The sequence below is a fragment of the Solanum tuberosum genome, unplaced genomic scaffold (genome assembly GCF_000226075.1).
Source record: "Solanum tuberosum cultivar DM 1-3 516 R44 unplaced genomic scaffold, SolTub_3.0 scf00506, whole genome shotgun sequence".
Taxonomy (NCBI): Eukaryota; Viridiplantae; Streptophyta; class Magnoliopsida; order Solanales; family Solanaceae; genus Solanum; species Solanum tuberosum.
In genome coordinates this window covers 305,782-325,398 of record NW_006239429.1, presented here as the reverse complement: position 1 = coordinate 325,398, position 19,617 = coordinate 305,782, and the positions used below count along the sequence as shown (strand labels likewise).

The 19,617-nt window shown below is 33.7% G+C and overlaps 3 protein-coding genes across 4 annotated transcripts; 1 reads left to right on the top strand and 2 right to left on the bottom strand.

Moving 5' to 3' along the window:
• Positions 1–3,161: 3,161 nt before the first annotated feature.
• On the bottom strand, positions 3,162–7,166 carry LOC102580050 (R3H domain-containing protein 2). Its single transcript, XM_006364719.1, has 4 exons — positions 6,802–7,166; positions 5,347–5,959; positions 4,863–5,139; positions 3,162–3,421 (listed from the first exon to the last, which is right to left on the bottom strand). The coding sequence occupies exons 1-4, from the start codon at positions 6,884–6,886 to the stop codon at positions 3,368–3,370; spliced, it is 1,029 nt and encodes a 342-aa protein (XP_006364781.1). The 5' UTR covers positions 6,887–7,166; the 3' UTR covers positions 3,162–3,367.
• A 5,574-nt stretch (positions 7,167–12,740) lies between these two features.
• LOC102579732 (bZIP transcription factor 17) lies at positions 12,741–15,917 on the top strand. The gene is made up of 2 exons (XM_006364718.2): positions 12,741–14,875; positions 15,233–15,917. The coding sequence occupies exons 1-2, from the start codon at positions 12,847–12,849 to the stop codon at positions 15,670–15,672; spliced, it is 2,469 nt and encodes an 822-aa protein (XP_006364780.1). The 5' UTR covers positions 12,741–12,846; the 3' UTR covers positions 15,673–15,917.
• Positions 15,918–16,125: 208 nt separating this feature from the next.
• LOC102579406 (cytochrome P450 94A2) lies at positions 16,126–19,368 on the bottom strand. Of its 2 annotated transcripts, none has more exons than XM_006364717.2 (2): positions 18,854–19,368; positions 16,126–17,378 (listed from the first exon to the last, which is right to left on the bottom strand). In XM_006364717.2, exons 1-2 carry the CDS (start codon positions 19,295–19,297, stop codon positions 16,329–16,331), a joined length of 1,494 nt encoding a protein of 497 aa, XP_006364779.1. In that variant the 5' UTR covers positions 19,298–19,368; the 3' UTR covers positions 16,126–16,328. The 2 variants fall into 2 exon arrangements, with proteins under 2 accessions (XP_006364779.1, XP_015159579.1); XM_015304093.1 differs by lacking the exon at positions 18,854–19,368 and adding an exon at positions 17,621–18,122.
• Positions 19,369–19,617: the final 249 nt, after the last annotated feature.

Sequence of the window (19,617 nt, the reverse complement as noted above, 5' to 3'; positions counted from 1 at the left end):
CTCTGAAATGCCTAAATAAGTAAAAACCTGCTAAGAATCTCTATCCTCACTTTCGTGCTTGAAGTTGTAGTAAACTCGTCAAGTGCACGAGCCTTGTGAAGTCTGTTTTTAATGGTTTACTATATGTTGAAGGACTTTTTCTTATATGGTATTAGCTCCTTTACTTCTGTGTTGAAAACTTCACCGTCTCTTGTTTTTCCCTTTGTTCGTGTTTGTCCAAATCCTCACTCCTTTTGTTAACTGTTTTTTACTCTGGAAATGGAATGGAAGTTCATCCCCATAATAAGAGGTTTGCTCTAGTAACATTGATTCTATTGAATGACAACAACAACATATCCAGTATAGTCTCACAAGTGGGGTAGAGAGATTGTTTCCAATAGACGCTCGGCTCAAGAAAATCATTTCACTAAAATCAATTGCTAGTCAATCTACTAAATGAGTATCATTGATTTTTCTACTTCAGTGGCTAGAACCACAAAAGAATTATGTATGCAACCATGCATGACTTGTATTTCTTTGCCTCTTAAAACATACTTGCCCTATTGGACTTTCTCATCTGAGATAGAGAAAGAAGGATCGGAACACGAAAACTTTATACTACTTGATTAACTAGGATTGGACTTAGAGTTGAGTGTCATTGCTATTACTTTGTTCCTGCTATTTGTTATACTGATCTGAGGAAATTCATCATCTGTGTGTGATTTCTTTTCTTTTTAAAAATAAGAAATTGAAGTATTTCCTCACTGGCCATGTGTAGTGTTGGCTGTATCTTCAGTATATATATAAAAAAAATTAATTTACTATAATATCTGTACAGTCTTTCAAGACAACTAAATCTAGATTAAATGTTATAATTATATGCAAATTGCAAATAGGTCAATAATCTTCCAACTTTCTGTGAAGTTCTTTCTTGGTCTCGATAACTGTCCCTTCCATTTTTATTTGCCATGCTGAGGTGTGTTTCTCTGCTGGTTAGGGGAGAATGAGTTCATCATCTTCCTCCCCCCTCCCCCGTAGAAACCATCACCTTCAAAAAATCTGTCAGTTTTCTTGGTTGAAGTCGTAGTAGTAAACTCTACAAGTGCACGAGCCTTGTAAACCATCACCTTCTTATATGGTGCTAGCTCCTTTTGTCTCTTTTTGTTAGAAAACCTCACTGAGGTGTGTCGAAATCCTCTCTGCTTTTTCTTCCTGTTCTTTACTCTGGAAGTGTGATAGAAGTCCATCCTCACATTAACAGATTTACTCTGCTCAGATTCAGCACAAAAATCATATGCAAATCAATCTTCTAAATAAGTACCATGGATTATATTCTACTACATTTGCTTGTTATCACAAAGAATAATGTTAACCTTTCTGGCTATGTATTACTCAATCATATAAAACTTTTATTTCTTTCCCTCTTAATACATATTTTCCTTTGTGGACTTCCTCATTACTATTACTTTGCTCCTCTTATTTGTTGCTATATTGCTCGGACTCTTCAAAAAATGGCAACAGTTGCATGTTGGATCCTCGGACACGACTCACGAGTGTGTCAGCATTTTTTGGAGAGTTTGAGGAACATAGATTTTTTGTACTGATATGAGCAAATTCATTGTTAGTAGTCTTAGCTGATAGAATGGTGGTGGGGACTAATAATATTCCTTGTTCTTTCCTCTTATGTAATTTTTAAAGTATTTTCACAATACTCCATGTGATGCTAGCTGTATATCTAAAGTTTACATTATAATTTGAATTGGGATTAATCCTAAAATTCTGTTCAACATTGTTTGGTGTTGCCAACTCAAATTTTTTCATACATTAACATCTTGTCACACTATCATTCAGTATAATGCCAAAAAAATCTTTTGAAAACATATAGAAGAAGATGCTCTCTCTCTCTCTCTTTTGAAGTCTATAGAAGGCATCTTTTGAATTAAACATAACAGTCATATTTGTTGGGCTTGATTGAGTAATATATGTATTTTTTTTTTCAGCTTGATATATTAGGAAAAAGTGGTTGGTAGATAGTTCTTGATCAGTAATTGTTTGATTGTCTCAACACTAAAAGGAGCTGTAAAAAATATCGTGGAATTCCTGTTTTGTGACCCCTAAATGTTAAAAAAAAAAAGTGGTGTGGATCCTATAGAAGCTATGAATATCATTGATTAGGTAATTACAGTTGGTCATACAAATTAGGAGTCAAAAAGTGAGAAAATCCTTGCTTCTTGTTTTGTGACCCTCTAAATGCTAAAAAAATGTGACGTGAATCATGTAAGGCTATGGGAATGATTTACTAGGTCATTGCGGATAATTCTAAATCATTTGGGCCAAATATAGTCGATCGGTCATATCTCTAAAAATTAATAAATTAATACACACGAAAAATTGAGAAAATCCAAAATTCTTTTTTCATGACCCCTAAATACGTTAAATGAGACGGTGTTGCATGACATCCATTTCACTGACATATATTTGCTTTTGATAGTATTCTAGTTGACTTTAAATTTTAAGTCCGCCTCTTGATTATATGAGTATACAACTTAAATCTAAATCACATGTTCTTCCAAACAGATCTGATCCATTAAGGTCTTGTAAAAATTATATACAAATTGATTTCACATTATTGAACATTTTGTCCTCATCATGCACTCTCCTTGATACATGGAATTATTATTATTATAATGAAGAAGAATCAAAGATTTTGCATGGATCTAAATGGATTTGCTTCCACCGTGGTTTGCAAATCAAGCGGACAGATCTGTACTAACAAAATTTCATATTAATGTGTCAATGAACAACCATATATTAATCCGATAGAATAGTCGAGATGCACCACAATTATTAAAAACTAAAAATAAAGGGTTTTAATATTAGCTCAAACGATCCATGTGCCCCATTTTTTCTACACCTTTTTTTGGTTTTATACTGTTGGTGGGGATAGGAGAATTATTTGAAATGGTGATATGCTATTTTAGCATTCCTTGTTTTGAGACTTTTCCCTTTTGGCCGTGTCAACTAGCCAACTTTTGACATTCTCATTTCCCATTGACGCAGTAGCCATTCCATCCCAAGTGGTTCCCCAATTCGGCCTGGCCAATCGGGAAGAGAGACTACTACCATCCGGAAATCTCTTTCTATATTAGCTAATGAATTGAGTATGAGAATGTAAGACAGAATTTTAAGGGAGTAACAATAGCAAATGCATATAGTAGTGTTAATATGAAGTTGGTACTTAATTCTTCCACTCGAACTGAGTTCCAAAAAATGAAAGCAAAAGGGACTAATAATGCAGAGCACCAAGTATAATAGAGTATTACATTTTTAACCTAAACCAGGATAGCACTAAGAGAGAACAAAAATTACATTCACCATTTCTTCAACATCAACTGTGGTTCTGGGAGTATCCAAAGCTTAGCGGTTGCTGGCAGAAAGCAGGCTGCAACAAACAAAACAAGATAAAAGAGGGATTGCATTAGTAACTTGAGTTAGGTAAGACACATATCCACCACCGGGTGTTTACACCACAGTGTTTGAATATATATTTCCACTTCATTAAACCACTTTACCATGGTAGCTTGAATTGGTTTGGTGTACCACCCGGTGCGAATAAGTATTGACCCTTTAGTCGCATGTAGTAAAGAGATATCACACAAATTCTCAAAAAATTATAAATAGAACTTGATAAATCAAACAGAGATCAACAACAACATGAACAGATGGGCAGGCGTTCACCACCAACAGAGGGTTGATTTATGCAAATGTCCCTTTTTAGGTCCCCATTTCTGAAAGTTGTTGAATATACCTAAGAAATTACCCTTTCGGATGACACTAGACTCAGCCCTAATGTTTACTCATATTTTCTCAACCTTAAAGACAAAACATAGACCATCATCTAACATTTGCAATGACACACAAAATCTTAGATTGTGGTCTAGTTTTCCCATTTACTTTAGCCGATGGTCTATCGAAAACAGACTCTTTACTTTCATAAGGCAGGGGTAAGGCTGCAGACGCTACCTTCTCCAAACCCCACTTTTGGGATAACGCTGGGTATGTTGTTGTTGGTCTAGTTTTCTCATAAGATTTTCAGTTTGCTCAAAAAGGAACCTCCGTAGTCTTGAGGTCTCCATAAGTTGGCAAAGAAATAAAAAAAGGGTCACTTACTAAAATAATTGTCCCATTATTGGACAACTAATGGCAATTGCTGTTGTGGTTGACTCAAAAAGGAGATCTCATACTAATATGCATACCCTGATAATATTTGCCAAGAAAGATGACATTGGTTATTTCTCCTAATAGGTGAATATAGTTGGTCAAAATGCAAAGCCAGGAAAAGAATACAAAATTGCAAGATTCTAAGTTATATTAGCATCTGCCAATAATAAGACACAGGGAGCTAATAGAACAAACAGACTAGCCACACCAGAACACATTATTATATGTAAAGACCAGCGCTCCAAACATAGAGCTTATGGTAAGACAATATGGATAACTGCCAATTTATAGATGACACTATTAATGCCACGAAATAGGAAAGAGACCCTAGAGGAACGCTTCTATATGTGGCACTCAGTTTGTATGCAACAACTTAATCATGAAAAACATAAGATTGATTATTCCATTCACTTTAGCTTCCAAACCAGAGTTCCCATATATGCCAAAACACAAAAATTATATAATTTGATATAAGTGGATCCTTTGGTGCGCTGTTAAAATATTATTTGGCCATAACTCGTTTTATTACCAAAAAAGGCTCCTAATAGAGTCATACAACAAAATAGTTGGTGCTTTTGCCCCAGATATATTTGAGTCATAATGATTGCCGATTCAACTCAAGAAGGAAAATAATATCTAAGGGACATGAAGCTGATTAGTACCTGAAAGAAGGCATGTCTAACTTGATCATATGAATGTGCATAAATCATGCTCTGGGTTGGCCACTGCATGAATACTCCATCATTGGGGGTCTGACTGAATCCCATGGCATGGTACGGGCTAAGAACAGGGTTCCTGTAGTTTGGTGAAGCTTGAGCACTGGGCAACTGACTCATCTGAGGAAAAACAGCATCATAATGCACATATGGAGGCTGAAACTTCTGCACATCAAAAGGTGCCACGCTAAAGCACTGACCAGATGGAACACTCTTAACATATCTGCATCAGTTTAAAAGACAAATGTACCATCTTCAGACACTATTTCATGTTTTAAATTATCGCAGAACAGAGAGGAGAATCAAAAGTTTAAGAAATTTAGCCAAAAGACATATATTCTTAGTTTGAAATATAGTAAGGTAACTGAGATGAAGCATTGCAAAATATACAGATATATGAACAACTGGCTGCAGAAGGCCAATAACTTACCTAACATAATTCCGGTCATAATCAGGGTCACTCAGCTCTTTCTCCCTGTCCCTAAAGATGGCAACTCGGGAAGAAGTACCACCTTCTCTGTTGCTGATGCTTTTCTCCATATCCAAGAGTAACCTGTTTGAACATTCATTCTCATCTATGCTGTTCTTGAGGTCAGAAGCAACACGAACCAAATTGTCTCTAGTCTCAGAGTTAATAGGACTATTAAAAATGCGTGCACGTGCCCTGTCATACTCCTCTTTTCTCTCTTCCACAGTTCTTACTTGACTGCGTTTTGCACCCAATTCACTATCTTTCGAAGAGGTGTTACTCGGCCTTGGTTGTATTACTATTTTCATCTTCTCATATTTGTCACTGTCAGATTGTTTAGGTGGGACATCCGATAAACGCACAGCAGGGTATTTGCTTTCAGGTTTTCTTGTCACCAGGATTTTGGCTCCCTGACCATCCACAACATTATCCTGAACCATAGTCTGCAAACCATAGTGTTGAGCAACACGGTGCGCAGCAAGACGAAGGTAGGAAGTAGGAAAATGTGGCAACTCTAACTGTTGCACGTCGGAACTTTGCAAGAACTTCTGAATGTCGAGTTCCATTCTTAGAACTGGCCAAACAGCAAGGAAAAATCAGACATAAATACTTCTGTCTATAGAGTAATTATTCTATTGATAAAAAGCACACAAATATCAAACAATGAGCACGTTGGTGCACAATAATCTAATATAACACCTGCCAAAAGAAGAGCTCTGCACACTGACAAATAAGTAGGAATTGATATGAAATAACTAGTACTCGCACAAAAGATAAACTAAATAAACATATGTACTCTCACAGACATACTCAGCATACATCATACAGCTTTTTCTAGTACTATAACACTAAATCAATATAAAACATTCATGCTATCAGTCAAGCAGGGGAGCAAACCAAAGGCACATAAAACCCAAACACCAATTCTTATGCAACATACATCTCCACACATAATAGTAAGTCAACATACCCAACAACAGCAACTACCAAGTGTAATCCCACTAGTGGGGTTTGTGGATCATAAAGACCTTACCCCTACCTTAGGAGGTATAGAGGCTACTTCCATAGACCTCAGCTAACAAAAAAACATAAAGAAACTAATCACCCATTCTCCCAACAGGATATTTAGCTTATCTGCAACTAAATTCAACTTCTAAAACCCAACAAAATTACTAACACAGATATCAATACACAGCTTACACATAAACAAGCTCAAATGACTATCATCAGATTCAGATCTACAGCTATAACCATAATTCCCAACATACACAACAAACCCAGATCAGCAAAACCAAAACCAAACCCAATTCTACACAATTAAACAAAAAAAAAAAACGAAACCCCTAAACCTAACCCTAACAAATACGAAACACTCACAACTCAATTACACGAAATTCGTTCGAAACTTGCACTTACTGGTGAGACGATGACGTGGGTTTTGAAGGGCTTCAACCAAGAAGGGATCCACCATTGACAAATAAGCAGAAGAACCCGAATCCATTGTTAAAAAAGTAAAAACTCCCTAAAAAAAGATATGTATAGAGGGATGGGTATATATGTATCCAAAAATTGGAATACAAAAGGGTTTTTTTCTTCTTTTTTTTCCTTCTTTTTTCTTCAACCCCAAAAGGGATATGAAGAAGAAGAAGAGATTTTCTTTGAAGAACTCTCTCTTTCTCTTAGAGAAGAAAAAAAAAGAGAGAATTTGAGAAGAGAAAACCCTTATTGGCTTCTTCTTATCCCCCAACAAGAAGAAGAAGAAAAAGGTCTCATTGTATTCAATAGGGATTGGGTTTTGTCTTTTTTTTCGACTCCTTTTGAAAAAAGAAAAAGAAAATTAACATATTATGGAACATGAAAAGCCAATTTAGCTAAAATATCTCTTTGGGGAAAAACATAATTAGACAATTAAAAGCTTCCTTTTTATTTGTAAAATTGCTATAAATAAAATATGGAGTGTAATAAGAGGTTTAGAGTTCAATTTTTGAATATAAAAAGTTTTGTGTCCACAGAGAGGGGTGAAACTTCCGTAGCGAATACGTTTTTTTTTTGTTTGTAAAATTTGCTATAAATAAAACATATTAGTGTAATAAGAGGTTTCAAATTCGATTTCTCAATATGAAATGTTTTGTCGATAAAGAGAGGTAAAAGTTCTGGGGTGAATTTTTTAGATTAGTTGAGTCGATTAATTTTAAAATTTTGAGATATCAATCGTTTTGATAGAGAACGATAAAATGTCATAGTAAGCTTTCTATGATGATATATGTTGAGGTGATAGATAGATTTTGAAGTTCTCTTTACATGAAATGCTAAAATGAGCCAAACTTAATAGTAAGATTTTGATGAGCGGATTTAAATTAGTCCGACTAGTAGGTTTTGCATAGTGATTAGCGGATGTTTGGAACCAAATGAAGAAGAAAAATGGGACAAGTTATGCTACTAAGCGGATTAGCAGATGTTTGAAGCCAAAAGAAGAAGAAGAAATTAAATGTTTCGAGTTTGAGCCTTAAGAATAAAAGAAAAAATCTTATTGAAAGTATTGCCTCCGGAAATGGATTATGCAATGCTCAAATTTGGATATTATTGGAGACCATGTCATCTTCTAACTTTCATTTTTTTAAAATAATAAGTCAAATTGTATGTATCATGTGGTATTGATTTGTGTTATACTAATACAGGTTTCCCAGCTAAAATCAGTATCAAAAAATTGGTAACCAGACCATGTGGTTTGATTGATATATAGATATTCTATTTAAGTTGTACTATCTGTTTAAAAACATAAAACATAATATGTTTAATAAGAAAAGGAGTATTCATTAATTGAGGAATATTTTGACAGTTTTTAACAATTTGTGGGGTTTTTATGTTTATGAGAAAAAATACAATTTAAGAGATTTGAATTTGTCCAAACTAAATTTCTTCAAATGAATTTGATTTCAAATCATATTTTATATTACATGTCCAAACCAAACATGGCGTTAGTTACTTTTCTCTTTCTTTCATTTTCACTCATTTATAACACACATTTTCACAAACACATTGCAAGCAACTCTTCACCCATTATTTAACATTTTCACTACTAACAAAACCATTCTAATAGCTGAAATAGTTTTATACTACTCTGTCGTTGTTATCATCACCGGTTAAATTCGATATAAGCATGGCGTGATTGTGATATCCTAGCTAGGATCATTTATTGCATCTGTGTAGCGTCTCTGTTAACTTGCTGCTCTGACAGATCAATGGACAAGTTGACTTTCTCTTGATCCCTGAAACTCATGAATATGTATGGCTCCAAAGACTATTTATATCAAAGCCAACTATTTTTGTAGACAATCAAAATGTGATCAAAACTCACAAATAATTCGATATTTTATGAAAGAACTAAGCACTTGAGGTGGATCATCATTTCATCCAAGAAAAAGCTCTTGATGGAATTATGAATACTTTAAGTACGAAGTTAAGAGAATATTGTTTTTATATCTTCACCAAGTCATTTTCTAAAGTTTCAGTTGAGTTCTTCCGCAATAAGACTGAGATAGCTTTCAAAATCTTATTTAAGGTGAAGTGTGAAAAAAGTTAAAGATAATTTTTTTAATATCATAGAATTTTCTAAAATATCATAATGTAGAAAGTTATTAGACAATAGTCATATATTTTTATAAAAGCTTACAAGAAATTTCTTATTGTTATATCTTTGAACAATTTTAGAACCATCAATAACCAAGTATAAATATGAGTGGTCTTCTACTTTGTTAATAAATTTAAGGAGTTTTTTTCTATTAACAATTTGCGGAAGGTTTCTCAATTTATATTTTTCTTATGTTGTTTTTTTATAATAACAATCTAAGTAAAGAACGCTATCATCCTTTAATATTCTTTTTGTAAATATAAATTACTAATAAATCAAAAAAAATAAAGTAAAAATATCCCATTTTTGTAAAATAGAAATATTCTGAATAACTTTGGAAGTGACAACAATTATGGAGATTTATTTAGAATAATTATAATTTCTTGAATCCTTAAATCAATTTTTAAACACTTAATTCCCCATGTAAACGTTGGCAACCGTCCTTCTACCGTACTTTCATAAGATCAAAATGCAGACCTTTGGCATATTTGAATTTTGATACTAGAAAACAATATTTTGTCATATTTTACAAAATATAAACTTTTGAATTTGTATTTGAAAAAATGTTAGATCGTGATATGAAATTTTCAAATTAAACTTTTCGAAGAATTTGAAATTTTATCCCATGAAATGGAATCACATATTCAATGTGAACGTTTTTTATCTCATAATTTCAAATCACAAAATAAAATTACATGTTCAAACTCCTACTAAATATTTTCGAAACCGAAAACACACCACCATCTAAGTGGTGTGGACTAATTTCAAAATAGAATACAACAAACACCATATGATCAATTGGCTCGAACATTAGACCGTATATGCCTCATGCCTATTTTGTCTTTTACAATACAAGTTATTTTTATAATAGTATGAGTATTGTTTGCTAAAGTAAGTAGAACTTAATCTAAGTTTAAAATTACTTATTTCCAACATTTCCTATTCTGAAATCAAATAAATTTTTTTTATTAATTCAATCATATAGTGTGTATATTGCTATATTTGATCAAATATTTAAATTCATATATAAAATTATGTTTAGTTGAATGTTTGATATTTTGTAGGTAAATTCAATCAACGAAATATCATCAAGAAAAGTGAACAATCCAATTCAACTGAAACATCATATGTAAAATCAACTCCATCGCAAATGAATCATAGAAGAAGAATATTACTTCCGTCTTCCTATATTTCAATTTATATTATAGAGTTTCAAAAATCAAATTTATTTATTTTAATTGTGCATTCGGACATATTGTACAACTTTAAAAGTTTTCGAAAAATAATAACACAATCTTTTAATTCTTAATTTTGTGTTATAAGTGAAGTAGTCTATCAATTAATGCTAAAATGAGTTGTAATAGTTCTTTTATTCGTAAATTTATGTCTACTTTGCCCTCCCAATACTCTTAACCTGTAGTCAATATCAATTAATGGGGTTTATTGTATTCTAAATGTACAGAGATATTGGGTTCATTTGGATTACGTTAAAAGAAATTATTGAATTTGCAACAAATAATAAGTTTGAACGTGTGATTTTATAAATATAATGTGTTTAAAAATTGAATTCATAAATTTTAAATTTTAAATTTTAAATTTATCTTTGATGCATATGTTGTCATCAAACTCACAAATACATATGTACTGTAAAAAAATTACTTTTTTCTCTCATTTCGAAATGAAATTTGCCTAAAACGTTAGATTTATGGGCCTTTTCTTAAGAATTTTTGCCAACACAAAAACTTATCAATCATTTGTTTTGACCTGCCTTGATTAACACGTTTTTTATCATGAACATCACATATACCTTGTTAAAAAGATTCAGATCCTCATTAAAGTTTGTTCCACCATCGCATTAAGGGATCTTTAAAATTTAATACTCCCTCCATTTCAAATTAATTAAATTATTGAGACATTTTTCATTTTTTCAAATTAACTTAATTGTTCAATTTTCAAGACTACTTTTAGAATGTTCTTTCAATTTTACCCTTCATTAATTAGTATTGATATTAGTTATTAATTAATGTTTAATTATTTTAATCATAAATTTGACAATAATTAATAAGGATAAAAATGGAAAGTTATACCTAATTTATATCTTAATCTTATTTTCTTAAAGGGTGTGAAACACCTTAACAATTTAATTAATTTGAAATGGAGGGAGTAGTCACTAAGGTATGTTAGTGAAATATTGTGACATATTTAAGATATTGTTTATGTAAATAAGTTTTTTCTCGAAAAAAAGATCTTTTAATCACTTAATAATTTAATTTTATTAATAACAAATTGATTTAAAATCAACGGGCAAAAAACAATATGAGAATCTTTTTCACTTTTCATGCCTCATGAGTTTGTGAATAAAATGGATAAATTCATTTTAATTGCATATAATTCTGGCCAAAATTAGTTACGCGTTGGCTAAGATTTAAAAGATATGAAAAATTGACTATACAAGAACGTGGAAAACGAGTTAGCAAAAACCATATATTAGTGGTGTTATTTTTTTCTATTCAATTTAATTCATAAGGATCGGTGAAAAAAATCCGTTAGTGAGGAGATATGAAAGATTTGATGTGGTAGAAATTAGAAGTGGTATAGGTAGGTTGAGAAGTAAAAAAAAAAGTACAGATAAGTCGAAGAAGAGTTGAAAAGGTGATTAAATTAGACATGCCATAGTTTTTAGGTGATTGAGAACATGATTTTAGATAAAATAAATAAATTATGCAAGTTGAGAATAATGATAAGATTAGTAAGTATATGAGTGTTGTCGCATTTTGTATGAGAGAGGTAAGAGCTAGCCTTCTTGTCCCCTCTTTATCTTTTTGTAATTTTATTTAGTTTTTTTTTTTATTCTTTAATTTGCATTACTATCTTGTCTTGAATCTAGCTATTTTGTTGTTTTATTTTTCTTATAATCTTGCATTGGTCACATCATTTTTGAGCAATTAGTCTATCAAAAATAATTTCTCTCCCCAACAAAAATTGAAGTAAAGTCTGTATATATTTTATCATTTTCAAACTTCATCTATAAAATTACATGATGTATATTGTTATTATTAAAGTACATGACTTCGTATAAGCACAAATGATAAATGTATATGAGTACTATTTTGCAAATTACGAGTAGTATTATATAAGACCAGTTTAAAAGTATGTACCTTTTTATTGACGTATCTGCTTCTAAGTAAGATATTTATGAAATTTTAGTACTTTCTCAATTGGTTCTCGAAATTTTTTCATGCTACATAAATTGAGACAAAGGAAGAAGCATATATTATGTGAAAATAACTTAAAAGATACTATAAATTACAATAATTAACAATTCAAAATATTTAAAAGACATATAAATTTTGATTGACTTTTGAAATTCTATTTATATTACATAAATTGATATAGAGAAAATAATAATATATATTATTTAATAATTACGTAAAAAATGTTATAAATCATAGGAGTAATAATTAATAATTTTAATTTTTTCTAAATTTCATCTATTCTATATAAATTAAAATTAAAAAAATATTGTAACATATATTGAATCTGCTAGAGTCCATGAAAAACTATGGACTTGGTCTTCTTTTGTGGAAAGTTGAAAAAAAGAAAACTTTTCTGTTTTGTAATACATCATATAATCCAAAATAAAAATTCAATTTTTTAAATAATTTTTTTCCCTTAAAAGAAAAGCAATCTAAAACGTGTAATCCATTCTTTCATTCTCTCTAAATATAATAAATAAAACTATATTATTGTATAAGAAAATCTCACTTTCTTCTCTATTTCTACCCTTTCTCTCTCTAAATCTCTGATCAAATTGCCGGAAAATTTTAGATATGTCCGATAAACCGCCGCCGGTGGATGATAACCTCACCGGGGAATTCGATGGTCTTGCAGTTCCACCGCTTGACCACACGTTTTTCGCCCAACATATCACCGAAGCAGATCAGGGGATCGGTGATGATTTCCCGATGGAATTTCGGAGCGTAGATTTCTCGATTGATGACCTCGATTTTGAGGTATCATTCGATGATCTCTTCCCTAATCCTACGGATGGAGATGCGTTTCAAAAACCTAATTGCTTGGCTGATTGTATCGGGTCGGAGCCGGGTCAGATGGACTTTGGTCAACATGGGAGTCAACTGATCGGGAGTTTTGACGATGCTTCTGGAATATTCAAGTCAACCTCGGGTGATTCTCTGGAGGAAGCTCCGGGTTCCAATTCGGTCCAGATGGACCCTAATTGCTTTGGTCAATCTGGAAGTCAATTGATTGGGAATTCTGTCGATTCTTCTACTAATGTCAAGTTGAAGTCAGAGGAAATGAGCGATTTTGCTGGTAATCAGGCAGCAGGAGGTGTGATGGTTATGGACACGTCATCGCCGGAGCTTGGTCAGAGTTCTAGCAGCTCGAGACTTTCGAATGAAGTGTCGCCGTCGTTGCACCAGCTTTCTACTGATGTCTCCGGGTACTTGAATGTGCCATCTCCGGAGTCCAATGGATCCAACCATGATGTTTCTCGGGAGTCTAGCAATGACAAGAAAGGTTTGAGCGATGCAAAGGTTTTGAATTGTCATTCACCGGAGTCGCAGGGTTCTGGCAATTGTGGAGGGCTGAATTATCTGTCGGATTCGAACAAATCGGTACATTCTTCTCCCAATTTAGGAAGTAATTTAGTAAAAGGTGGAGTTGTAGAACATAAATTTAAATTAGAGGGTGTCGGTGCTAATATAAGTAACTGTAGTAGCTCTTTATTGAAAAGGAAAAAGGGTGGTGAAGATTTGAATAACGCAAGTAAACATCAAAAATCCAGTATGTTTTCCCTTAGTGATAATGTTAATAATGATGAGGACGAAAAGAAGATGGCTAGACTAATTAGGAATAGGGAAAGTGCTCACTTGTCAAGGCAAAGGAAGAAGCATTATGTTGAGGAATTAGAGGATAAAGTTAGAATAATGCATTCAACAATTCAGGATTTGAATGCTAAGATATCCTACGTAATGGCGGAAAATGTAACTCTTAAGACACAGCTTGGGGGTACTGGTGTACCTCCTCAAGTGCAGCCACCCCCTGGGATGTATCCCCATCCTTCTATGGTGTATCCATGGATGTCATATCCACCACCTTATATGATGAAGCCACAAGGGTCACAAGTGCCATTGGTTCCCATTCCCAAGTTGAAACCACAGGCAGCAGCGCCTGCGCCAAAGAGTAGCAAGAAAGGGGAGAAAAAGAAGAGTGAGGTAAAAACTAAGAAGGTTGCTAGTATTAGCTTACTTGGCGTGCTGTTCTTCATGCTGCTCTTTGGTGGGTTGGTTCCTTTACTGAATGTGAGATATGGAGGTACAAGGGAACCATTTATGGGTGGATTTTCTATTGGGAGTGGATTTTATGAGAAACATCATGGAAGAGTTTTGGTTGTGGACGGGCCTGTGAATGGGACTGGTTATTCTGGGAAGTACAGTGAAAAAGATTATAGCTCACATTGTGGCCGGAGTGGTCACAGTGAAGGTAATCAGCAAAACACCTACAACGCTGCAGATGAGTTTGTTCACGTGGGCAATGGTAGTAATCCTCTAGCAGCCTCTTTGTATGTCCCGAGGAATGATAAACTTATTAAGATTGACGGGAACCTGATTATTCAGTCTGTATTAGCAAGTGAGAAAGCCATGGCATCTCATGGAGGTTCTGATAAGAACAAGAGAGAGACGGGCCTCGCAGTTCCTGGAGATTTAGCCCCTGCTATCCCCGGAAGCCATCCTCGCCTTTATCGAAGTTCTGCAATGGGACAAAGAGCTCTTGGGACTGTAGAAAATGAGAATGCAAAGTCAACTATGCAGCAGTGGTACCTTGAAGGTGTTGCCGGTAAGTACTGTAGCAATCTAGACTCGCTCTACTAATTCTTATCTTTCTGCTTTTCGTTTTCTTTTTTTTTTAGTTTAAATCTCTTATTCTTGATAGAAATGTATTCCTATGGCTTATACACCCTAATCAAATTTCAGCAAAAGCAAATCTGTTTATGAGTTGCTTCTCTTTCACATGTTTGCTTTGAGAATTAGGCATTTTGAGTTGCTAGGAATGACTTTTAGCTTGTACAGTCCCTTAATTTTATATCTGACCTCACTCTATCCTCTTCATAGTTCATGTTCTAACAAATTTATTGTTTGTAGAAGCCTTCTGCTTTCCAGTCTTCTAATTCATTGTTTGTGTTCATTTCGACAGGACCTTTGATGAGTTCAGGCATGTGTACAGAAGTGTTCCAGTTTGATGTTTCATCTTCTGCTCCAGGGGCCATAGTTCGTGCTACCAATGCTAGAAATATATCTACGGAAGAAAGGCAGAATGCCACACGCATCCACAGAAATAGAAGGATCCTCAGTGGTACTCCTGTTTCCCTTTCTAAACCCTCTCACAACTTTTCTGAAGAGCAAACTGGAACTACTGGAAAGCAAGAGAATTTCACTGGGAACAAGTCATTGTCATCCATGGTAGTGTCTGTTTTGGTTGATCCAAGAGAGGCAGGTGATACTGATGGTGATGGCATAATGGGTCCGAAGTCCCTTTCTCGGATATTTGTTGTTGTGCTGATCGACAGTGTCAAGTATGTCACTTACTCTTGTATGCTTCCATTTATAGGAGCTACTCCTCTGGTGACTACCTGAAGATGGAGTGTGTTTGTGTAGCAGTAGCATCACTGATAAACAATTTTGTAGATAGCATAAGATCTACTAGTAGTCCTCACTGCTCACATGGCTTTGAATTTCGATATGTAATAGTATTACTTTAAACAGATACTATCATTAACTTATGGAGGGTGATGATCGTCTTTTTATGTGTAATATGTGTATACATTATTGCTCCTTAATTATCGAAAAAAATGAATCCGAACTCTCCTTTAAGTTATATGTATTATATGTGTGCGCTCTCTATCTTTTCTGTGTACTTTCCAAGTTCCGTTGCTATGGTGGGCTTTATTGGTATTCATTTGGTCCACATATAATATAAAAATTGATTCTTGAAACTTCTTGCAAGTTCTGAAACTCGTTGATTGTGTATCTTCATTATTAATGAAACATGTTAGTTTATTGTAACAATTTGTACATGGAAAGGAAGTATAAAAAAGTAACCAAAACTTTTCCTTTATTTCAAAGAAAGCAAGATATATATACATCATGAAACTACCAACCAAATCTTCTTTCTTAATACATTAGACATTACATCGCCATAGTTATACTATATAAACTCGTGACCATTATTTCACAATGTGGTGAGTCTTTCACTTTCATTACATCGATATAGATAGACTCATGAAATGGTCTTACTTACATCTTTCTTTCACCTTCACAGGCAAACCTCCTTTCATTCTTAAAGTCAAAGATAACACATATTCAGGGCACTTACCATTCTCCAACTGAACATCAAATTCAAACATTTCTAACACAGAAGCTGCAATTGACTTCATCTGAATATAAGCCATGTCTTTTCCAAGACACATTCTTGGTCCAGCATGAAACACTGGAAATTTAAATGGATTTTCTTGCTTATAAACACCATTTTCATCGAACCATCTTTCTGGTTTATACTCACAACAATCTTTACCCCAAATATTCTCCATTCTTCCCATGCTATAAGTTTGATAACTTATAAACCAATCTTTACCAATAAAAGTCCCATCTGGTAAAATGTCATCTTTCAAACAAGACCTTGTATCAATTGGTACTGGTGGATATAACCTCATGGATTCTGAAATAGCTGCATGGAGATACTGCATTTCTCTTAACTCGTCGAAAGTATAAGCTTCACCAATCTTTTTCCCATTTCTTTGACGAATTTGAACTAATTCTTCTAGTATCTTTTGCTCTATATCTTTCCTTGAAGACAATATCCAAAAGAACCAAGTTAGAGCTGATGATGTCGTGTCTCGACCAGCTAGGATGAAACTAATGACAATGTCCCTCAGGAATTTAGCTGAAACTTGATTACTATCTCCCATGAATCTTGATAACAAGTCTTCATCTTTCTTCTCAGCGCGCTCTTCTATTCTTGAATTTATTATATTATCCGCGAATTCATGCACAATCTTGATTGATTTTTGTAGCTTTTTCTCAGAACCAATGTTGAAGGTTTTCTTGATTTTGTAAAGGAAGGGAATTGCATACATGAATCTACCTGAACTTAGAGTTGTTGCAATATCAAAAGCTTGCATGAATTCACTTTCAGCTCCTCCTAAACAATTTGGATCCACATTGAATGCAAGCTTGATGATATTATCAAATGCAAATCTTTCTAAAATGTCTTGAATGTCAATAATTCTATCCTTTTTGGTTGCTTCTTCAAGTATTGGAATCAATCGCGTATGAATCTCCACCTGTTATGACATAATTAAGTAAATAAAAGTATTTCGTGACAATGCTTGAATGTCAATAACTCCCTCCTGTCATATATAATATAACTACAGTATTTACATATACATTTTTTCAATTCCGATCAACTCAAATCTCCAACAGTCCCAGATTTTAGATATGAACTCCTCTTAAACTTAAACGAATTGGGGGATTATGGTTCCACGCCTCTGTTAAGCTACAAGTGGACACTGTTAGTATATATTACCTGTGCAGTTTCCATAACGAAATTCCTTAGAGATCTGGTACTAAATTCATAGCTAGCAGATTTCCGTTGATTTCTCCAACTTTCACCATCAACGTTGAAAAGGCCATCGCCGAATAGATCTTGAAGCCGAGTATAGAATCGACTTCCTTTAGGGAAATTTTCAAAATTGGTTTTGAGCATGTGTTCAACGTTGAGTGGATTCGCCGTCATGATGCCGTGAACATTTACAGGGCGGTGGAAGACGGCGGTGTTGGTAGGGCAATTAGAGAGTATATCGGTTATCCAATCATTAAAACGGTGACGGTTAAGGAGAAAATCCGGCAATGCTCCGACAAGTGGATAGATTTTGAAACCGGACTTTTGGATATTTTTATTGAAATAGTGGGAAAAAAACAGAGCGACGAGGACAGTGAAGATAAGTGTTGTAAGGGAGAAAAATTCCATGGTTGAGAATTTGGGGAAAGAATAAAAAGATAGATATACTTTTTTTCTCTAGTGGAGTGTCACTTCAATTATTTTTTTTCAGTTTTCACAAGATTTTTGGGTACCTGCTTAACGATCTGATTAGTTTGAATTTGTATCGAAAAATTCCACTTAAGGGGTAAAGCGTTATTCAACTAAGACGAAATTTCGTTCGTAGGACTTAAATTCCAAATTTGATGGTAAACATAGTCAGTGAAGGAAGAGTGGTCTAAATTTACTCCTTTACTATATCAAATATCATTCATATCCTTATGTTATGCCATGGATCATTCAGATTTTTCTTATTTAGCAATATAACTATTATATTTTTCGTGCTTTTAATGAAGCTCCAATATGAATAGAGTGAATTCAATATACCAAAATACGTCCAAAAAGGTTGAAATTTACCCTTAATGCTTTTGATTATCGTTTGAAATTACTTTTCATTATATTTTAAGTTGGAGATCCATTATGCTTAAAATGAATATAAGATGTATGAGTTTAAGTTGTATTGTATTTACACAATCAAATCACGTGTTTAGGAAATGAGGGAGGAAATTAAACTCTGAACTACTGGGATTCTCTAGTCACATATAAAATAATTGCAACTTGATATATTTTTCATTAATAATAATAACTTAATAAAAATGATAAGTAGCATAACACTATATGTTAAACTACACTATCAGTATATATGTAACTACTTACTATGAATCGATCATTCTGAATTTGAGGTAAATCAAAATAAGTTAATGCATGGTTAAACATTACCTGGGCAGTTTCCATGACGAAATTTCTTAGAGATCTGGTGCTAAATTCATAACTAGCAGATTTCCTTTGAATTTTCCAAATTTCACCATCAACGTTAAAAATACCGTCGCCGAGGAAATCTTGAAGCCGAGTATAGAATCGAAATCCTTTTGGGAAATTTTCAAAATTGGCTTTGAGCATGTGTTCAACGTTGAGTGGATTCGCCGTCATGACACCGTGAACATTTCCAGGGCGATAGAAGACGGCGGTGTTGGTAACGCAATTTGAGAGTACATCGGTGGTCCATTCGAGAAATCGGTGACGGTTAAGGAGAAACTCCGGCAATGCTCCGACGAGTGGGTAGATTTTGAACCCAGATTTATTGGGATTTTTTTTGTAAAAGTGGAAGAAAATAGGAGAGATGAGGGCAATGAAGATAAGTGTTGGAAAGGAGAAAAGTTCCATGGTTGGGAATTATGGAGGAAGAAGACCAAAATGATAAGATAGACTAATGCTGTCCAATATGCTTGGTGATAAAGCCGGCGGAGTCGAAATTATCATTAAGAAAGTGAGTGTCCAAAATATGAAAAAGTAAATCTACGAAATAGCTAACAAAGGTGGAAAGCATGACTTCAATAAACTTTTACGGGCATGTTGCTCCACCTTAGTTTTATTTCATAATGTACATAGCATCTTGAATTATTGAGTCAAAACTTAAAGTTTATAAATTTTAAATTTTGATAATTAGCACCGTATGTTTGATATAGTCATAAATTTTTCTAAGA